General features: G+C 38.7%; 1 protein-coding gene and 1 long non-coding RNA gene across 12 annotated transcripts in view; one reads left to right on the top strand and one right to left on the bottom strand.

Annotated features, from left to right (window-relative positions):
• prdm16 (PR domain containing 16) overlaps window positions 1-5,920 on the bottom strand; it is a 140,877-nt gene extending 134,957 nt beyond the window's left edge. For all 10 annotated transcript variants that reach the window (XM_077604168.1, XM_077604175.1, XM_077604172.1 and 7 more), the window contains exon 1: window positions 5,614-5,920. In XM_077604168.1, the coding sequence (XP_077460294.1) occupies window positions 5,614-5,650 (37 nt within the window). In that variant the 5' untranslated portion in view covers window positions 5,651-5,920. The remainder of the gene's footprint in view (window positions 1-5,613) is intronic.
• Window positions 5,149-7,382, top strand: LOC144076891 (uncharacterized). Of its 2 annotated transcripts, XR_013300815.1 has the most exons (3): window positions 5,149-5,730; window positions 5,855-6,092; window positions 6,189-7,382. It is a non-coding gene; the product is annotated as an uncharacterized LOC144076891 (long non-coding RNA). The 2 variants fall into 2 exon arrangements; XR_013300814.1 differs by having other exon boundaries at window positions 5,149-6,092.
• The last annotated feature ends 15,382 nt before the right edge of the window (window positions 7,383-22,764 follow it).

Here is a 22,764-nt window from a genome sequence, read left to right as displayed (position 1 = left end):
GAGCTTCCTTTTCATCTTGTTGAATTCAATAGCTACTCCTCAGATATTCTAACAAAGACTGCCACTGTTGACACACAAGTTTAGCGGAGGGGTCAAAGAAAGAGAAGGAACATCAGGGAAATAAGTGAAACTGCCAAATGCTTCTTTTTTTTCTCCAAACACAGCAGATGAGGTCATGGAGCAAGGCCGCAAGGAATATTTGCCAACTGGATAATGTGAGGTCAGCGTATCAAAGGAATGAATGGGATTTGGAGCCATGTGCAAGAGCTTAATGGTTCATGGTATTTGCATGTCAACCTAATATGCAACTCAGTTTGCAATAGGCCGCAAAAAGAAGCACTTGTGGATGTCTCGGAGGTGCCCACCCATCCCTGTGCCACACCGAACATGATGTGGAACAGCGAGAGGACCTCGAACAACTGTAAATGCACACGCAGACCCATACACACACTTACTAGCCAGCAACATTGCCAACTCTTGCTATCTGGATGAGATGAACACTTATTGAGGTTAAATCCAATCGTTGCCTCTAAAAGACCACTAAAATGGCTTAAAAATTACATTCAGGACAATTTTAACGCAATCCTTCCAAAGTATTTGAAAATAATGTAAAAATAATTAAATAAAACTTCTTTTAATTTATTTCCCCGTTAATTGTGCATCTACATGCATACACCGCACTGCCCCTAAGAGGGCAAAATGAGCACAAGAAAGGATGAGAGGTGAACAATAATTTCTATCTCGAAAAACTCAGGGTCCTGAGTTCAAATCCAGGTCACGTCCACCTGTGTGGGGTTTGCATGTTTTCCCCGGGCCTGCGGGAGTTTCCTCCGGGTACTCCAGTTTCCTCCCACATTCCAAAAACATGCATGGTAGGCTAATTGGACACTCCAAATTGCCCCTAGGTATGGGTGTGAGTGTGAATGGTTGTCCGTCTCCTTGTGCCCTGCGATCGGCTGGCCACCGATTCAGGGTGTCCCCGCCTCTGGCCCGGAGTCAGCTGGGATAGGCTCCAGCACCCCCCATGACTCTAATGAGATTAAATCGATTCAGAAAATGAGAGATGAGATGAGATTTAATGGCACATGCGTGACCACTTTATCTAGCATAGGGAAAGCAGCAGGAGCATTATTAAGGGAAGAGTGACTGAATCGCTATGGAAGTAATTTCCTGGTGACAAAAACACTAGGATATGAGTAAAAGCAGAAAAGTTGTAAAAGCGGCTAACAATATTAGATTCTTACAAATGCAAAGCCAAAATTCAGAGCAGGCGAGTCATCATTCGCTCTTTTTTAATTTGTTCACTGTGGCAGTTTCGGAAAAATTGAAGGAGGTCACGGTGCAGACGAGTGAGTAAGGGTGAGACCTGATTTCAAGTTAAGGTTATATAAAGTAATTCATTTGTATTTTGTATATTTTTATGCGAATCAAATCAAACAAAGACCCTGTATTGCAGTTCCAGACATGAGATTGCAACTGTGACAAAATATTACTCAAATTTAAGAAGGAAAAGAGGGTACCCTTTTACAAGTTACAAAGTGGCAAAATCATTGTGGGGTTTAATATGATACAACAGCTCAGAATACAATTGTACATGTGTTGACGAAGATTTTATTAAGCAGACATTGAGTCTTTTTTTTTAAATCCTGTGGAAACACATTTGGGAAGTAGACTCTGGGCCCCAAAGTCCACATTCAACTCAACCTAACATAAGCAGATGTGACAGAAACCTGCACCCATTCTGAAAAAAAATATCTATCTATAAATAAAAGTCTGGGTTAATAAGAAACAAGCCAGGACTGATAAAACAATGAGCTCAACTTGGCAATGGGAAGAAACTTGAAGAATGTACTTGATTTGTAGAAACAATGCGTTTGTTTTCTTTTTAATTTAATTGTAGATTGTAAAAAAAATGTTAGTTTTTAAGTTTTTTTTTCTAAGTTGAAGTCAACTAAATTCAGTTGCATTTCAAGTGAAATGGAAAACTTGCAAATGCACGTTGTCGCAAACAACTCTAAATTTGAAGTCAATAAAAGTATGCAGAACCCTAAATTTAAGTACTTCTAACCAAACCAAGCAGTAATCAAACCTGGGTCTCCTGAATGACAGCGTAAGTCATAGTGAAGTGAAGTACACGGTCTGGCTGATTCAGCTGTTGCCAGTGTACTCTTGTGAAGGCGTCATGTGTAAGGCTAGGGCCAAGTTCACACAACTCACAATTTCACGTGAGCACAACTTAAAACGTAACAGTTCAGATTAGCGCAACTTACATATAGTTAGGACAATGTAACATCTCAGCATCTGCTCATTTAGAAATGTAGCTTTTGTCGCCAAAAGATGATAATTCAAATCAGCACAACTCATTCAAGTTAACAAACAGTATGCTGAGTTACAAATACTCAAAATAGCAAATTACAGACAAAAACTTTAGATTTTTCTAACTGAAATTCTTAAGTTAGCACAAACTTTTGGAAGTTTTATTTTTTTACAGTGTAATATCGTCATTTATAAGGTTGCCCAAGGAATCGGTCTCATATTGTATTGTGATTAAATATATGATTTCCATCACTAGCATCCAGTAGTTGAGATTCATACAACAAATTAAATTCCGGCTTCGTGTCTGTGCGTCAGCTTCTCGTTGAACTGAAATGGCACAATTTTACTTATAGTATGACCATTTGTGAGTAAACAAGAAGCAGATCATAATTATTTTCTGGGGTGTTTCGTGGTGTGCCGTGACATAATTGTAATGAAAAACGTCTGTCTTGGCTCAAAAAAGGTTGGGAAAGGTTGTTTACAAGAGGACACAAAACATGCCTTGACGCATGAATGAAACAAATTAGTATTACTTGAGTTTTAGTTTAACATTAAGGCCAGTGAAATCCAAAACCATGATGACAATGACCACTAGCTCATCAAACTGAAATATATCTTCTTCAAATGGAATTGAGTTGTGATATAAATGACAACTGGCAAATCAGTCTGTACTCGACAAGTGAAAAATGTCTGTGAAATGGGTAGGTCTTTCGAAAATATCATGGCTTTCCTATTAAAACAACCAAAGAACATTCTAAATTCAAAATGCAGTGTTTGAAGCAACAAATATATTTATTGAACTAAAAATATACTGGTAAAAGTAATCAAAATGTGGGGGCAATTTTGTGCACATCTTCCACAGGTAATCCCCCACGCACACACACACAAAGCATTGATCTATCCTTTTCTATGAAGCCTCTATGCTTTAGAGATAGGGTGAGTTGATTGCATCCCAACTGACTGAGAAGTGGAAAAAAGCTTGGATTGGTTGCGAGTCAATCACAAGACCATACATAACATCCAAAATGTTTTTCTTCTTCTTTTGTTTATTGATTAGATGGGATACATACAGACTTTGCAACAGAGCAAGCTAATCAATAATATGCTAAATTGAGGGGACAATCATTGAACACCTTCCTGTTAGTTTATTTTGCTGTGTGTACATGATCATTATTATTACTATATATATATATATATATATATATATATATATATATATATATATATATATATATATATATAGATGTGGATTTATTAATGTACGTATGTATTTATTCATTCATTTATTTATTTTCGTTTGTATGCACACAGGCGAAAAATATCTTAATCGATAAACTCAATCAATTTATAGAGTCCAAGACGGATACTATTCTGAGTTGTAGTTTATCTTCCTCGCGGGACTGAAAACACACTTTAAACAAAGCAGGCCTCTGAACGTGGATCAATGGGTCCCAGTAAAACACACGGTCGCTCGCGCGCGGACACACACACACAAACAAACACACACACACACACACACACACACACGGACACACACGGACACACACTTTTGCACGCGCATACTCACTCCTGCATATACGCGTGCATGTTTCCACGCACGTTTAACGGCCTTTCGTTTTGACGAGAATGCGTGTGTGCGGTGGTGCTGGTTCAATGAAAATACGTTGCTGCAAAATAAAAAAAGGACATCCACTCTCTTACACAAGTTGAGTGGCCAACTCAAAACAGCCCATTTATAAGTTGCACCTCTTTTGAAGGCGAAAATGAGCTATTCTTTAAATGCTGGCTGCCCCCTCTCACTGATCTGGGGTCCGTGCGAGGAGGGCTCCGCAAAGCCAGGTATTTATGTTCATTAGCACCAGGATCAACAGACTATCGACTCGGGCTGTTTGCAGATCAGGACCAGTGCACAATGCTCGCTATAGGAGCGGCTGCTCGGCACGTTTAAGCAATTATACTAAGCAGAGCAATTAGCCATTTCCTTTTTTTTAACTCTTAAAAGTTAAAACGAGACTCCACGCCAACAGAGCTTTCTAATACAACAGGGCATCAGAGTGCACCCTTTAGAAATTAGGTATTTTTTAAAAATCCCAGTGAGTATATTGTTATTTTAAACACTACGTTTTCATCAGAAATTCAAATAATAATAATAATATTTTACAATATATGCCTTTCAAAAAAGGATCATAATATTCATCCATCCAGGGACATTTTTAAATGTAGTTAATGTTCGTTTTAACACTTTAGCAACCAATTTTTGTTTTTCCAAGCGACTGCAGCTCTGTCAATAAAAAATAAAATAATCAAAACCATAATAAATACATCCAAGTAATATCTATCTACGGGATTTTGGGACATACGTGTGTCAAAAAAAGAATCTCACCAACACACGTGTTGACTGCCAGCAGGCCCCAACTAAATTCGGCCACTTATCCAGGCATCATAATGTGGTCATCACCTTCCTAATGAGTCGCGTGAATAAACAGACCACAAAAGATGCATGGATGAACAAGTAGATAAAATATCAGAGCCAGCTGCGGAATATAAATACCACACACACACACAAACACACACACACGCATACACAAAAGAATTAGAAGCAAGGTCAACCTTCAAGTCCAAATATCAAAACACAAATTTGCTTGTTTGGGTCTCTCTTTGCACTTATTGATTGACACCCCCTTCGGAGGGGACCCTTGGGGTTGTAAAAGGAGGGGGTGAGATGTGTGTGTGTGTGTGTGTGTGTGTGTGTTTGGGGGGGTGGCTGTCGATGCATTATACGAACTGAGAGTGCTGAAAAACAAACGAGGCACAAAATATTTATTCTTAACTTTTGACGCCCCCCTCCCCTAAAAAAAATACAAAATAAAATGCACGCTTCAGGAAGGAAATGCTGTTGGATAGCACCACAGCGCCCACTATTACAGCAAGCGGGAATGATGTGATTTCACAACAACTTGGAAGCGGCTCTTTTTAGGGGAGGAAGAGCATTCGGGTGCATTTCGGCCAGTTTCGCGTAACTTCTCGTAAGTAGGAACGTCAAAGCGGGAGGAAGAAGAACGGGCGAATGTGAAAGCTGCAGTCGCATGAAAGTTGGCGCAGGGACTCGAACACGGCAAAGTGCGCGCAAACTCGGCTCAACAGCCAAGACGTCGCTTGGGGAAAAAGTTAAATGTGCGTATCCCAAAAGAGCGTCGCCTCAGTCCGGATAGTGACGCGCAAGAAAGACTACTTTTTTCTCTGTCTTTTTTTTTTCTTTTTTGAAAGCCGGGAAGGAAAAGAGAACCGGGGACCTACTTTTCGCCAGTTTTCTCGCCCTCGCCTTGGATCTCATCTTGTCGCCTTGTAGATTCCTCTCGTCGTCCACCGTGAGCCCAGAAGCAGAAACAACACTATCTTCATCTCACCAGCATTGTCAGTTTGGACACCTTCGCACATGCGCACAGCCCATTCAATCTGACACCCTCGCCGGGGCCAAAAAAACTTTCCAATGTATTCATCATCATCACTTTTTTTGGTCCTATCGTCTCCCCTTTAGATCACTTATCTCTTCCCCTCCTCCTCCTCTATACCTCCTCCTCCACATGCTGCTCTCTCCTCACACTCGCACCTTCTCTCCCTCCCGGCAAGTCCCCCCTCCCTCCCCCCCGCTCCCCTCCCACTACCACTTCAGCCTGGGCTCTCAGCCCACCCAGCTCCGCTCTTGCCAGCACCCACTTGCATTTAACACAAGACGGCAACGTGTTTCTCTGCAACCGGCCTGTGCACACGCCGAGGTAAGATGTATATTTATATTATTATTATTATTGAAATTATTATTAAATGCAAATCATTATTTTATTAACACCAGCTTGTCTCCGTTATTTTTGCAGATTGGATGACAAGCAAGGCAAGAATAAAAAAAACGTTTGTTATAAGAGGGCCGTCCGCTCATTTCACATTTGACGGGGTATTTCTTGTGCGTGTGTGCGCGCGTGCGTGTAGCAATGCAGCTGTTAAATGTATGCATGCTCCCCTCTTTCGCCCCTAGACCAAACAAACATTCTGTTCAAAAGAAGTTGACTGGTTGTAAGTGATGAAATGATTTTTAATTTATTTACTTATTATGAAATTAGAACAGAAACGAATACAATTGGACTTCTGCACAGGTATGTTTGTGGTTATTTGATTGGTGCCTGATTGGAAGAAATTAAGTAGAAGTAGTACAAAAGTATTGTTCATATTAAAATCTATCAGTATAGAATGTAAGTTTTTCCTCCTTGAACTGCATGAGTAGACTGAACAATTATTTAAAATATCATTATCGTCATTATTTTAATTATTGTTGCCATCAAGATTATTATTAGTAATCCACGCTATATGTTAGTAAACTGTCATGCATTTGATGCGGAACAGTGGGACGGACTCCACATGGTCCCTGGGCCTGTAGCCTACATGTCATATGGGAATGGTTTCCGTTTGGTTTTGGCTAAATAAAGGCGGCTCTGTGCTGGAGCCTATTAAAGACCTGCGATGATGGAGCGACTGCAGTCTGCTGGAAGGCGCACACATCTATTCACGAATAATCGCACACGCCTAATACATAACAATTGTCATTTCTATGTACTTACTATATATCAATATAGCTGTTAATAATAATCATAATAATAATGTTCTATTCGACTTGGATTTTAAACTCGCCCCCAAAAAATCCCTCAACATACATTGAACAGAAATTGATCTGCGTGTTTCCCTGCTAGACTGGACGTGAAATGCAGACCGTAATCATTAATCAATATTATTAATCAATCGCAATGAACACATTTTAGCCAGAGGAAGTGTGTCTTGCTTGGTGAGGACGAGATGATTTCATTTTGAGAAATTGATGATGATATGATATGATCTCACTACAGGTAAACGTCACACTATTGCATTCAACATGAATTATCTAAAGCACTATTTCAGTATGTATTCGTTAGGTTATGATTTTTGGACAACTTATTTAGTAAAACAGGAGTGTATGAAATCATCCTAAAACGAAGCTAACGTAAATACAGCACGAAGGTAAATAAATAAATCTTAATTGATGTCGTGTGCAAAGGTTTTGTTTGAGGCATTTAGTTGGCGTTGGTGAGGAAACATAATCGAAGTGTAAATTAGCTGTCTTGATCGATTGGCTCAAGATCAATCAGACCAGCCTCACACACAAATATTGAAGTAAAAAAATAAAATAAATGCACGATGTGTGTGTTAACACTCGCAATCTATGTCTGTATGAAATATTTCTATTTCCTTATTTTGGACTGATGGTGCAATTAACAATTAATTGCCCCAAAACTGATTTGAGCAATTCTTTTCAAGTGGGAGCACATGAAAAAACATTTGACTTAAATCAAGGGCCGAACCAACAATGACTTGAACATAATTGTTTTCAGTATTATATACTACCTATACAGCATTGAATTGGATTTTAATTACATGCTACTTCTTCAGCCACTTCAGTAGTTGTCGTATTTTTTCCCCAAAAAATGCACTAAACGTGTGACAAAAGTGATCAATGATAGAATTTCAGTTGACGGATTGTTATCATCTTTGATAATAATGATCATGATTATCAATGATAATAATAATTTGATGAATGTTGCCAGGTTTAAAAAAAAGTTTGCTTATTCATTTATGTTTTATTGATATTATTAATCTTGATGATAAATTAGCATGTAGTCTATTCATTTTAAGGACATTACTGGTAAGATTCAAATTAACCACTCATTTCCAGTTGTAGTATTTCTTGGTTTTAGAATTGTTTGTGCATTGTCCAATGTCCGGGTACTGGACACTGCTACAACGATTTAACCTATTCTCAGGTTTGCACAGGTAAAGGTGAAAACAGCATGCAGCCAAAGGCAAACTGAAGTATCAAAAGGTGAGATTATTATATTAATGGTTAATGAACATAAAAACAACATCAGATAAATCATTAAAAAAATATATTTTAGAACAATGGCTGTCACTATAACTAATCATGAACATAATATTTGGATTATTATTAGAAAGTCGGAAATTGTCTTACTCTCCCACAAAATGGTTGAGATGAAAAAAAATCATTATGCAAACCCTCGTCAACGCTGCAAATGGTAAACTTTTGTTTGTTTTTTAAACTGCATTTTTTTATGAGTGCTATTATTTTTTTTTAGTGTTTTAAAACTCCATGCTAGGGGAATGTAAAAATGAAATTTGGGGACGGTTTCAAGCAATTCTTCAATCAAGAGAAAATAATAATAATAACAATAATTTTGCTAGTGCAAACGTTTGCAAATTTTAGAAATATCAATAAGAAACCATTTTTATGCAAAAGGCCTTCGCACGTCCGTGCTGTTGAGGATTAGAATTACATTTATTACAGTGGTACAATGCATAATTGTACATTATGAGTAGCGTGTTGTTTTGAAAAGGAGGAGGGAGAAACGGAGCAGGGTGAGGGTGCACAACTATTTTCACTGCGAATTGGTGTGGTCAAGACTGTGGTGACTGAAAACACACACGCAAATACACGCACACACACATAAACCGAAGCTTGATCCTCGGTGGAAAAGGCTCCCAGTTTGTGGATTAGACGGAGCGTAGATAACATCGGCCCACTTTGGACATGTGAGACGAGGGAGTGCAAAGGCCCGCACATGCGGCTCGAGCACGGGCGTCACAATGCACGCGCTTCATTGGAACCTCGCTCAAGTGTGCACGCGCAGCAGGAAACCATTTTTTTTTTTGCAACAGCGTGGAAATATGGAGACTGCAAGGGATCACGGTGGCGCCCACGCACGAACACCATACTCAAGCACCTGAACAAACACACACACACGCGCACACACACGAATTTGTCATTGTCTTTTGGGCAATTATTAGTCTGAACTCTGTTACCTCTTTTGGGCGATGCAAAACAATTATCGGCCTTTCTTAGAGGTTCTGTATTGTTTAGTGTAATGGCAGAATACAATTAAACATTGCTATAGATTACTTTTTGTTTGTTGCACGAATTTCAATTCTTCAATGCCATTCATTCATCCATGTCCAATTAAAATAGCTACTATGCCAAGATCGAACCATATTTTTTTTGTCAGATTTCTTTTTAAATTTGGTCTTCATCTATTTTCAGCTATTTTTGGAAAGTTCAGTGCAAATTCCAAAATAAAAAAGGGTGTTTAGAAAATATGGTGAAAGGTGAACATGGTAAAACTATCACACACATTTTAAAATTAAACATTTAAATGGTTTCAATTGTAATTTGTTTAATTAACGAGGATTTTGTGCAATGAACAATGGTATTCAACGTTAAAATAATCCCCATAATAATAATAGTAATACTAGTAATAATAAAAGTAATAATAATAGTAGTATTAGTAAGAATAATAACACTAATAATAACAATAATAATAATAATAATAATAACAACACTAATAATAACGATAATAATAATAACAACAACAACACTAATAATAACAATAATAATAATAACAATTCGGATTATTATATTATCATTTAAACAACTGAGTCAGTTCCCCGCGTATATGTGTGAAATACATCATTTTTCAAAAGGCAAAGCAGCCAGTGCATCATCATTAATGTTGTTTTTTAATTAATCGCTCGTTAATGTTGCCATCCATTTCCCGGTAGATCAGACGAGACAGCGAGCTAGCGACAGCAGTGCCAAACAAATGCACATTAAAATATGGCTCGGGGGCTCTGCTTGGAAAGTACTCTGATGTCGAAATGACCTTAATATAATATGATGTAATCAATCACGCTGTCTGCTGGGAGACTGGGAATCACAATGTTAATCTTTGAGTTTGAAAATGGTGTGTCATATTTTACAAGTCAGCCAAAGAGCAGACTGACAAACGGCCTTGATGCGCGAGCACGCGCGTACAGTTCACGCTCAAATCGCCATCACATTAATATTTGCATCAAATAGATACGCAAATTGCAAAAGCCAGCAGGGCCTGAGGCCTTTTCATAAAAAGATGTGTGGGGAGGGGAGGGGATTCAAGTCCCATAAATTAGATTTTTTTTAAAATTATTCTCTTGACAATTTTATTTGTTAAAATTATCATTTCAAAATCTAAAATCTCACTTCTATTGGTTGATTTCATTTTGAAAAAAAGATTTTACATTTTACTATGAAATTCCAAAATCGGAATAATCTCAATCTCAACTACTATGAACCCTTTCTTTTCTCAGTGAAAAGTGCATTTCAATAACAAGTAATGCTGTCATGTGAACAATAAATAATGTTAAAAATACTGTTCATAAGCGGCTCGGATAATAAACAGACAAATGAATATATACAGGAAAATTAATACAAATAATATATACCATCATACGATTGGTGAAAAGAATGATTTATGGTAATATCGATAATGCATTTTTAGTATTCTTAAACCATCATTAGTGTTATATAAGGATTTTAAATATTATATCATGCACATCTATTATTTGACATAATGTCCAGTTAAATTCATCTTGAATGCATTATGATCACATTATTATTGTTATCAATATTAATAATATGAATAAGAACAGAATTTCTATGGTTAGGAAAATGATCCCTTTCTAAAATATCTCATTAAAATGCTTGCGTTATACTGTCTTATTTGACTGAGAGTAGGGGAAACTATCACAATTAAGAGTGTAACCACATTCACAAACATACACAAGTTGGCAAGCTCCACAAGAGGATCATTTGGCAACCTCAATTGGGCAGGCCAGTTAAAACACATGCTTTAGTTAACAACTGCGGACAGTTCCAGTGGAATGAGTCAAGCCCACCAACAAGCACTTTTCCCTCTTGCCTGGCATGGCATCAGGTATAGACTAACAAAAACAACGTTAAAATTAAAACGCATCAGCGTCTAGTTCTCTCCTTGTAAGTCGACCTCAGCTTCATGTTTTCACATTTGGTTCATTGATTGACTGATTGATTCGTATAGTATTGATTGATTTTGTTTCATGTCAAAAGAGCCAACCTACTGCCACATCGCCATTGGCCTTCAATCAACTGCTGAGAAATCAACCATTACTATGCAACCTCTGTGAAAAGACAACGTTTTTCTCAATATAAAGTAAAAGATTATTATGCTTCAAATATGAACTTGCATTTCAAAAGAATTAGACAAAATAATTTCCAACATAGTAGGATTGTGTAAGTGCTCTAGATTGCACAGACATGAGCTAGAGAGAGACAGACATGATCATTGTACCGCATGTAGGGAGTGACGAAGCAGCCAAAGGACTCCCACCCACACACAAAACAATGACAATTCCCAGCAAAAGGAATGGCAAAATCCTCTTATATTGTTTTAAGAGACAAATGTTTTCATCCAGTTGTGTAAGAACAGAGACCAAGGCAGTATGATCATATTCACAAAATGAGGTCCGGTAGAGAATAACCATGGAACCGTGCCTCTTCTACATGGTTTCCCTTTGAATTCCTTTTTACCCTCCCAGGGACGACTACATTATTTACTTGTTTTGGTGCACAGGGCATAGCAGAGCTGGTGGTACATTTGGAAAGCGTGTTGGCAGGATGACAGGATGAACGATAGCAGCTTTAGCCAGGTGCAGGTGGGGCTTCAGCTGGAGATGATGTTTAGGGTCGAGGGGGAGTGCTCAACAGATCCCGCAACAGGTTTGCAAACCATTCATTTGCTAAGAAGCGAGTAAAGTAGTCTATTTGTTACTACAACAGAGTGTGATAGAAATTGTGCAGCTACGTTATTGTCACAGTCAAAAATGAACTAGAAAAGACTGCTCACAGTTAGGCACATCAACATTGGGATAATGATTTGTGTGGAAGTAACACAAAACACTATATATTGCTATGTTGAGGAAAATGCACAACGTACCATAATAATCCAAACCAACATTATCAAGACAGGAAATAAACACAATTTCAGCAGATTATTAATGATGAAACAGATCATGACAGCAGCAGCAATTGAAGAAAATTCACTCACCCTGTACATTAGTCTTTAACTCAAATTTAGATTCATTGGCATGACGTCTAGAATGACTCGCATAAAACATCCTAATAATATTCCTCAACTGCACCAGATGCAACAAAAATGTATTGATGTATCAATGTTCCTAATCTGCAATTAACAGGAACATTAGAGGTCACAGGCAGCTAATGTGCGAAGCCATTTCCAAAGATGTTAAATTCCATTTTAGGCCTCAATAATGCATTTTCACTCCTTTCAATCATGTGACCTGATAATATTATAAAGTCTCAGGTGGGAATGGGGAGCAGATGTATAAAATTTTACGTCATCACGCTCACACTTTCCCTTCTGGTCCCTGGAAGTTCCTTATGGCATCTAATGGCAATGGGCTCTTTGAGGCTAAAATTGGGGGTGGGGAACTTTTTTGACCGTGAGAGCCATAAGAACAACTAATTTGTGATTACACGAGTGTATACCTGTGCTGTTCTTGAAGGCTTCACTCGACACACGGCACTAAACAGAGACAGTGTGCTCAGCTGTTCACTTTGCGAGCAATCGCCATTGTGATTTAAATGAGCTGAGACCGAGACTGAGACTATTTAGAGATGATCGGAATCAATCATGTATCCATGCGACACTAACGGGACAGGTTATCCTTGTTTATTGACTTGCAACCTGTGAAGCTCTGATGAAATTCAACCATAGGAAGGTCAACAAAGCACAGTTTGATGGGCTTTCTTAGAAGGATTGGAAATGTATACAAAAAGGGATGCAAATATATGTGCAATTCTTCAAGCGCTGTCCCCTGAAACTACCTATATAAAATATTTACAAAATTATGATGGGTGCACACACATTTGTGTGTCTTAATTGTTCCAAAGGAGTCTTAACAAGCAGTTAAATACAAATGGTTGTGATTTTTTTTAAACTCGCACTGTTAAGATATGTTTAATGCCCTTTTCAATTTTGAGGAATTTATGCAGAAGTCTAAGTAATTTTAAAGCGTTCAAATTATCTTTGCACATTAGAAATAACAAATATTGGAGGCAAACGAACAAATAAAAATTTTTTTTTTTAAAGATTGCATTCTGCTAAGAACACAATTTTTCTACTCTTAGGAACTAAAGAGATGGTCTTGCAGCTGAAGTACATTTGACCACTGAACCACAGCCGGAGGGAAGTGTTGCAAGACTGCCCTCCTGTGTCGGACACACAACCACATGTTGCACAATGGATAGGCTCTCAGTTTTCCTTCTTTCCTTCTTTTACAAGACCTTGCATCTGAGGGGATCCCAGCGCAGATAAGACCACATAACTAGCAATTTGCCAGAGCTATACACCGATTGTCTAAAGAAGGGTTAATTATTAACTAATACAGTAGGGACTCTAAAATCAGATTGGCCTGGATTTGTTATGAGGGGAGAAAGAAATTATAGTTTTAAGTGGGTTCTAATAGGGGACAAGAGTGAATTACAGAAGCATTCTATTCGGTGACTTTATTTTGTTAACACTATTGTGGCCATCCTTTCTGCAAATCATACACAATAAAAGTCATCTTTGAGAGTGACATTTATGCAGGATAAAAAAACACCATACTGAACAGCTTGCATTTTCTATATTTACACTGACAGTTGCATCACATGAATGCTGAAAAAAAGTTTTGTTTTGACCTTTGCAATCGTGAGCACGGAAAATGCTACTGTGTGACACCTGGCCTGTCAGCTGCCAGCACTTCAGTTCATCGAAGACTGGCCTTAAGGGCACCCATAAATTCTGGGTCACGGTGTCACCTCTCTACTTTTCTAAGCTTCCCCTGCTTAGCTATTTACACAAGGCCACAATATTGTTCTCAGCTGCAAATCAAGACAGTAGAAATGGCAAGACGGAAGGAGAAGAGCTAATTTCCATAGGTGTCCCTGTGCGTATATATGAAATTCAGGAGGAGGGGTATGATTCTCCTCTGCTGTGTGAGCTTATCCAGAAGATCTGCTCTACTTCAAGAAAATGACGGATAGAGGTCCGATATGACTAGTTCACCACACTTGCACTCCAATGCACGGACAAGCCAGGACTTTGTCAGACCGACCTACCGCTGAGCACACCAGCGCCCCCGTTCCCAAAATTGGCACTCCAATAACAAACTTCACTGGCTCTTCTGATTGGTCATGACAAATGCTCTCTGCAAGACTGGCTACGGGTAATGTCGGCCAAAAAGGATTCGACGGCCTGTCGGCTTGACTCCATGTCACTCAGCGAGTGCATATGCATGTGCACGCCTCAAAATGCATGAGAGTGGATGTGCATTTGTTTTTGTGCACCAAGCTCAATGAAATCATTGAATCCATCCCAAGCCACTGAAACAAACAGATCAATCGCGCAATCACAGACTTTTTGCAGAAAATTTAAAAACTAAAAGTTGATCGCTGAACTACTTCCATCACAAATGCTGGCTTAGGAATAATCACGTTTTGGTTATAAAGTATATTGCACACGTGTTTCATGGTAAACAACTGCAGAACAAAATATTGATAGTGAATTGTGAGGATCAAATCACATTCTGAAAAGTAAACCAAGTAGATGCATGGTTTTCTTAACTAAATACTTCCATTTCCAGCCAGAACCCATACAATTGTCATTGTTTTTCTTTTTGAAGTATATATCATTAAATTGATACTGCTATTATCAATGTGTACATAAAGGTGCTGCTGAAATGTAAAAAAATCAATTTATTTTACTGTTGCCTATTTTTTTTAAGTAGATAAACTACATCAATAAGACAGGACATGTGATTAGTTTTAAAGTCGAGTCTGCTGAAACCGGACTGTAAAGAGATATCAGGTAGGGTAGCCAAAGCACAATGGGTAATGGGAAGTCTGGCTTTGTGCAATGGTGCTTGTAGGCACTTGGGCATCTGGTGGTGGCCCTCAGTGTTGGTGACAGAAGTGGAAAGGGGAGGAACCACATGCCGCCTTGGTTCACTGGAGCAGAGAGAGATTTACATTTGCAGCCCTACCTCAATTTTGAAAGGTTACCATCACGACATTGTATGTTGGGAAAGAAAAAGTCACCCCCTCTCTTGCAAATAGGTAAGAGACTCTACCCACTGGATGCTTACAGCTGTGATTGATTCAACTGGCAAAAAGTAATTTCATGAGAACGGTAATGCAATGAGTTGCTTTGCATTCTGTTGGAAGACATATTTGGCCATAATGACAAACTCATGACTTACTTGGTTTCACAAGAGAAAATTAAATAAGCCACATCAAGCCAAACAACAACAACAAAAATCCCAAAGGATATTATTATTAGTATTGGGTTAAGTTCATATTCAACGTCAGTTAGTGGTAAGCCATCAGCTTCCAGGAAAGCAATGCGGTAAAGAAAAAAAGAAAAAAAGTAATCCTGATCAGGGATCATTTTAAACGTGTGGTGTAACTAAAGAGCATTAAGAAACCACGCATAAAGCTCCCAGCTACTATGTTTCATAAAGATGGCAAGAGCTTTTCCAAAGCCACAATGTAAAAAAACTAAAGATTGGAACAGCTGTGCCTCTTCATTAAAATATGTATTTATATTTGCATATAAAAATCATTGGTGAGACTTGAGAGGCTTCAGTTTAGAGCAGAATAAAATGTAATCTGTTCTAATAAATCCTGCAACTTTATGGGCTTTAACTAAACTACGTCCCCTCTGGCCACCTGATGGTGTAGGGGTTCACTCGCCTGACTTTGGTACAGGGTGGCCCGGGCTCCATTCCCGGTGATAGCGGTATGATTGAGTGCGGATGGTCGTTTGTCTCTCTGTGTGCCCTGTGGCTATCTGGCAACCAGTCTAGGGTGTAATCTGCCTTTTGCCTGAATCAGCTGGCAGACCTTGAGGTGGGCTAATGGGTGAGTGGTTAGCGCATCTGCCTCACAGTTCTGGGATCAAGGGTTTGATCCCAGTTCAGTCTTCAGTGTTTGGAGTTTGCATGTTCTCCCTGGACTTATGTGGGTTTTCTCTGGGTACTCCAGTTTCCTGCCACATGGCAAAAACATGCAGTTTAAGCTGGTTGAAAACTCTAAATTGCCCCTAGATATGAGTGTGAGCATGAATGGCTGTCCGCCTTCTTGTACCCTGCGATTGGCTAGCCACCAATTCACGTTGTACCCCGCCTGGTGCCCGTAGTTAGCTGGGATTCCCCACCATATTTACTAATTAGTTCAAGTGGTGTGGGGATTATTAAAAAAAAATAGTGTCCCAAGGCATTGTCCAGCTAAAAGTTTGCAAACTCAGAAATGACTCAATTAACCCCACCACACTGCCTTACGTCAAGTTCCATATCTTAAACATGACACTTGTGAAGTAATGATGCACGGACATAAACACTCATGAAATAATCACCCGGGCGTTAATAAGGGTCTAAATTACATGTATGAATGACATGCTGATGGGCAATTAGTAATGCACTCCTCTCTACCTGTCATCGTCATTCCTGTCCCATTAGCTATACGCCCCCACCATCTTCTCAACATGGCCCGTGTGCCATGATGCGCTGCGGTAGGTCAGGTGAGGAGCAATGGCGCACAACCAAGAGAAAAAGGGAGGCACAGAAGGGGTGAAAGGGGAGACTTTTATTATCACCATTGTTATGCGCTCACTAGCTCCAAATCACCCATTGCTCAAATGTCCACTCTTTTCAACACACCTGACCTTTTGCCTCACCCCCAAACATCTCTCTTAAATCTCTATTTTGCAAATCCACCTTTTCCCCGCTTAGCTACTCCTCCACTCGCTCATTTGCTCCTCTCCTGTTCCTTTGTCCTCCCCCTACCTTGCCTCTAAATGGGGCTCACACAGGGACGCAAGGCTAGGAAAAGCAGACGAGAAGAAGGAGGGAGAGTGCCTTGGTCTCTAAGGGAGAGTGCACCTGGATGGGCAGGCTTCCTGGACATGCTGTGAGGCGCTATTGTCCCCCATGTCAGCAGCCCCTCTCTTTTAATGGGCCCTGTATATCATCGTTGTGATTATAGCAGATGACTGGAACCTGTAGAGAACGAGGGGGCGGAGCTGGTGGAAGATGGCGTACATTTATGGACGTGTGTGAATGAGAGAGTGAAGGGAGAGATGGATGAATGGGCCGTTTTTGGGAAAGGGGTCTAAAGACACAGACTCCCAAATCCCCCACAGACTGAAATCCTAGCACTTAACCCCAGCTATGGTATTGTGTGCTACCCTGGGGATTATTTCCTCTCCTCTTTTTGTGACTCTCTATTCACCTATTGGATTCTTATGTTGGATTTTTTTTCTCCATCTGTGATTTAAGAAGTAAAAGTGAGGAGTTAAAAACTCACCCACTCAAAAAAGCAGCTGCCAACGTGCTGCAAAAAGTCAAGAACCACAGAGGCCATAGCAATGCACCATCATTTTTGCTGTAGAAAGCAAATGTCTGCCCAACAAAGGGTAAAAAAATGAACCCATGAAGATTCAGTATAGAGCATTGTTCCATTTAGTCCACCATTTTGTAGGACTTAATGTAATTAATCATGTATAATTATTTTTTTTAGGTTGTTGTGCATATATTTAGGGTGGTGGGGATGGGGGCTACCTCTCTGTTATAATCTAATTGAGGAGGTGTTGTAAGAGCCAGTCTGAATATTGTTTAAATGAGGAAAGGGTCATTACTCCCCTTAATTAGTTACCACGCATGCGTGTGTGTGCGCGTGTGTGTGTGCGTATATACATATGAATGCAACGTTAATACTTAATGACAGCTCCTTCCTCAGAGGAAATGAATAGTAGGCATGTATACACTTACTTAATATTTAATACTACTACTTACATAGTCTACTATGCCAGTTATTACCAAACTACTAAATGTGCATTTTGTATCAAAACTACGGAAAAGCATTTTTTTCCAGAAATTTACATGAAAAAAAAAATTAAATGTTAAAAGTTTTCCTTTTTGGCTGGCCATTTTATTTCATCATGTCGATTAATTCCGAAAAGGAATGTCATGTTCTAAATAAGTTTTGCATTTTGCAAAACGTTCAATTATTTTGAAAATTATGTAGCGTGTCCACCTCCTTTTCAACGACACGTCTGCATTCTAAATCAGTTGTATCAAGCAGTCTAGACGTGTGTTAGCTATGTCCACAAAATGAAAACGTGAGAAATAGTTCATTTGCTGTTTTTAAAAAAAAAAAAGTATTTCTTTGCAAGAATTACCAATTTGAAAAAAGGAAACTATTTGAAAAAACATTAGAAAAATAGCTAAGACTGAGCTTTATTTTTATGGTGGTAAATGCCACTAGGAAAAAGTGTCTCAAAATCTCTTTACCCGCTACGAAATATGATTTTTGGCATTTGGCAGCTCTGTAATATTAATAGTATTTATTTGTCACCAAAGTTTTTCAGTTGTTGGTTTAATAAGGCCAACACACCCATTGAAAAGGCCATTAATTGTTAATGGAAATGTTTATTTAATCAATCAATATTTTGGTAGGGAATAATAATTTTTGAGTTTTCATCAATTAAAAAGAGCAAACAAACAAAACCCCCACCAAATGTCACAATGACAAACTGGAGAATTGATATAGATTTTCAAATTTAATGGCAGTTCTTAAATACAACATAAAAACCTCAATAAAAGAAAAAATGTAAAGTGTGGGAAATAACCTATATAACTACATATTGCGAGTATTAAAATACACTTGGAATTTTATCGCAATAGATGCCAGTGTTACTGTAAATTATTCTATATTTATATTTATCAAATTAAAAAAATCCTTAACACAATTTGTTTTCAAAATCTACTGTATACTACTCACATTTGAAATATGTGCCTTTTTGGATTACATTTTGTTGCCATTTTTCTCTGTTGATTTTACATGGTCGCAAATAAACCTTGGTCAAAAATGATGTTGCAATCCTGTCAAGGGGAGGAAAAGATGTAAAAACTGTTTTGCCGTTGGCTCATATAATTGCTGTCAGCCTACTTCTCAGTTGGACATGGGAAGCTATGCAGAAGGAAGTGTAGTATAATCCCTCTGCTGGTTCTGAATTGAGTCATTCCGCAAACACTGAGTTAATGTCCACTAGCTGCTTGGTGCGCCAGATGCAGAGGCAGTTAATGTGTCAGTAATTGGACAAGCAGTATATTTTGAGGAAAGCCCTTTAAAAAAAAATCCAGCCACAGATTCCTAGCATGCGTGGGGTGCTCATAATATAAATTTATGGCCTGGAAAGTAAACAAACAAACACTTGAAAAGAAGGAATGAATGTAGGTGAGAAATGAGGTAGAAATAGCAGCTGTGTTTCTCTGGCAGTCCCAAAACAAAAGTAGCCCTTGTAGGTGACATTAAGAATGGCTGCTTTTCTCGTAAAAAAAATACATTAAAAAGTGCCCCTTGTTTTGTGCACCTCAAGGCGGCATGCCAGAACCAGATTGTGGGCAAGGGGATGGATCATTAGTGAGGTTTTATTAGCGCACAGGGGAGAAATCGCTGTTGCATGGGCGCAGACGAACAGGAAAACAGGGTTCAAACGGGCTACATAGTGCGGCAATTTGATTGCTCCCAGACCCTCACTGCAGCGCAAGAGAAAGGATTGTGTGTTTGATTTGACAGTGATTAACATGTGGAGGAAACCAATAAATGTGTGCCTGAATATTTGTCATGCACTAAAAAAACACAGAAGCTATTTGTGTGTTTGCAAACATTTGACTGCACGTGTGTATAGTTTTAAGAGTAGAGATAGAGTTGTTTGTTAACGGTGTGTGCATGCCTCATCCCGATTAAAACCAGAGGGTTATATTGCTGCCAGGCCCACTTCCGCAAGTGGTCTGTGCAATGAAGTTGACTCCAAATTCTCATGGTTTGCATTGAGACAGAATTCTTTATCTTTTTAGAGTTACTCAATCCATATTTTGCCTCTTCCAGATTGGATGGTCACCATTGTCAATCAGACCTTAAAAGTAGCTCAATTTATTGGTGTCATTCCATACAAGATGAAATCTACCATAACAAAAACTATTTTTATGACATTTGACTTTGTTTTCGTTCTGCAGCGGCTCATAGTGGTGTGGCGTACATGAAGCAGAGCTGGCAGACAGTGGTTCAACGCACTATAGATTTTCTGTCTGCTTGGCCTTTTTCCCCCCCGTAGCCTGGAGGAAAAGCTAGAGCCACTGTATCCTCTCCATCGCAACACAGCTCGGAAATGAGCCATTCATTCTGGCCGCTGCCTGTCAGGCCGTCTGACCTCTTGGGGCTCCGAGGACCACTGTGGTCCCATAAAAAATGCCAGTCATAAAAATAGCCTATGGGGGTGAGACGCACAGCAGCATTTAGCAGGAGAGGTTGTCTAAAATTTCAGGAGGGGTCAAGCATAAGATTGGAAGATGCTAGCGGGAAGCCTTGTGCCATACCAATGATATATGCATGTCATATTTTATCACTCATATATTCACAAGCATTTAGACTTTCTACGAGCAACTCATTCCTGTAAAAGTTTTTACTAGTTGCTCAGTCGGTGTGATCGTGGGACACTTATATGTTTACATTAGGCTAGCCGTGATAACTTGTGGCGCTTGCTCATCTATCAAAATGAAAGTGCTCTCATAAACATACTAATTAGGAAGCACTTTATTTTAATGTCGCCCACAGGTCATTAACTTGGTGTAAACCAACAGATTAACCTTTGAGATGAGGTTGCCAATGTTGTGTCATCACTTTGCTACATGGATCATCAGAACGGATGAAACACTCACGGATCAGTCATGTTTCCTGCCGCCAAAAAGGAACGCTCATTAATCTGGGTTTAAAAATATTAGATGAAACCAATATTACCAATGAATGTAATGGTGCTATATGACTAAACCAGTAAACTGAACATGAAGTACATGTAATAAAATACTCACAATCAAAAGTTAAATGTTACTATAGGAAATTAAAAACAAAGTAGATAAATTAACCGCTGTGGAATTTTTTGATTTTGAAAAAAAAGACTAATATGTGCTCAAAATACCATTTTTAAATGGATAACTCAAGTATTTTAAAATAATAATATGGATTTGGGATTGAACTTTTTCCAAATGTGTAAATATGCTGTTTAGTTCGGAATCTGATAGAACTGCATTACCATAGAGTATTTTCACAGTCATCACAATAATCAGACACAATCCTAGTCCAAAAAAATGATCCAGAAAATAGCATTCTAAAGTCAAGCACAGATGTTCTTACTTCCTATTTCCTATTTTAAAATATACAGCAAAACATTGTAAAGTATAACCTTCCCCTGAGTACACACTATGTTCAAACTACATTACTGGCAATGTGTGTGAACAGGTGTCATGGCTCTAGCCTTGCTGTAAAATGGCTGCACATGTTGCGGGAATCCGGGAATGATTCAATTAGTACAATCACTCCAACTGTCTTACTGTTTATGTGCTTATCCCATGTAAAGCCTAAAGCTTGCTATAAAAACTCTTCAAGATATAAATTTAATTTGCAAGTGACTAATTTTTGCTTTGATGCAAAAGAAGATCATGAATTGAGCTAAGAGGGTTTGATAGAAACTGGCCCAGGCTACATACAGTCCCTACCAAGTTTCAAAAGCATTAGTTCATGAATTAGGGGGGAGTCGTACTTCGATGTTAGCTTCCACAAGAAGAACAGCGAAAACTATAACTACCTGGCGTTAATCTCGTTAAAAAAGGTGTCTTTACGATAACAGAAATCATCAAAAGTCGATCACAGATGTGAGATCCAACTGAAAAGGAGTTGGAGGGTTCTGACATAAAACAAGCATAGTCCATTTCTGTGTTTTCCATATATTGAGTGCATGGAAGTTTGAGGTGAGATCAAGGTCTTTTTAAAGTCGTTACTGTAATCACCAAGCCATTTTTAGTATTTAGCATAACCTGTCGAAATTTCGGGAGTGATATCATTGTTTATCTGAAAGAAGATTTGAGCTTGATAACGGCTCACACACATCAAGGAAAACTGGGGATGAAATGCGTCTTCTGTATTGTTCCATTTGTGCTCATACTACTACAGTCAGGGAAAATGGTCTCCTTATGATGCTCACATTTCTACATTTACTTATGATGCTCACATTTCTACATATACACTTACTTAATATTTAATACTACTACTTACATAGTCTACTACGCCAGTTATTACCAAACTACTAAATGTGCATTTTGTATCAAAACTACCACAAACAGCAAATGATGGCAACAACAGGGGTAAAATTATGTGCAGGACGGAAACAAATTGGAGGCTTGGAATTACTTTTGGGGTAAAAAAAAATATAATAAATGACTTTTAAGGTAAACTTCAGGTTCCTTGACTGACATTCACTTTTGAAGAAAATAGTCCAAAATGTAACCCTCACCCCAAGTAAAATTTAATACGATACAAGGGTGGTGCTAGCACATACGGTACATTATGTGTAACCTCTCTCACAGTCAGACCTTTGCGTGAGGATCTAT

The sequence above is a fragment of the Stigmatopora argus genome, chromosome 1 (assembly GCF_051989625.1).
Source record: "Stigmatopora argus isolate UIUO_Sarg chromosome 1, RoL_Sarg_1.0, whole genome shotgun sequence".
NCBI lineage: Eukaryota > Metazoa > Chordata > Actinopteri > Syngnathiformes > Syngnathidae > Stigmatopora > Stigmatopora argus.
Note: the sequence above shows the minus strand (reverse complement) of the source record. Positions and strands in the feature narration are given on the sequence as shown.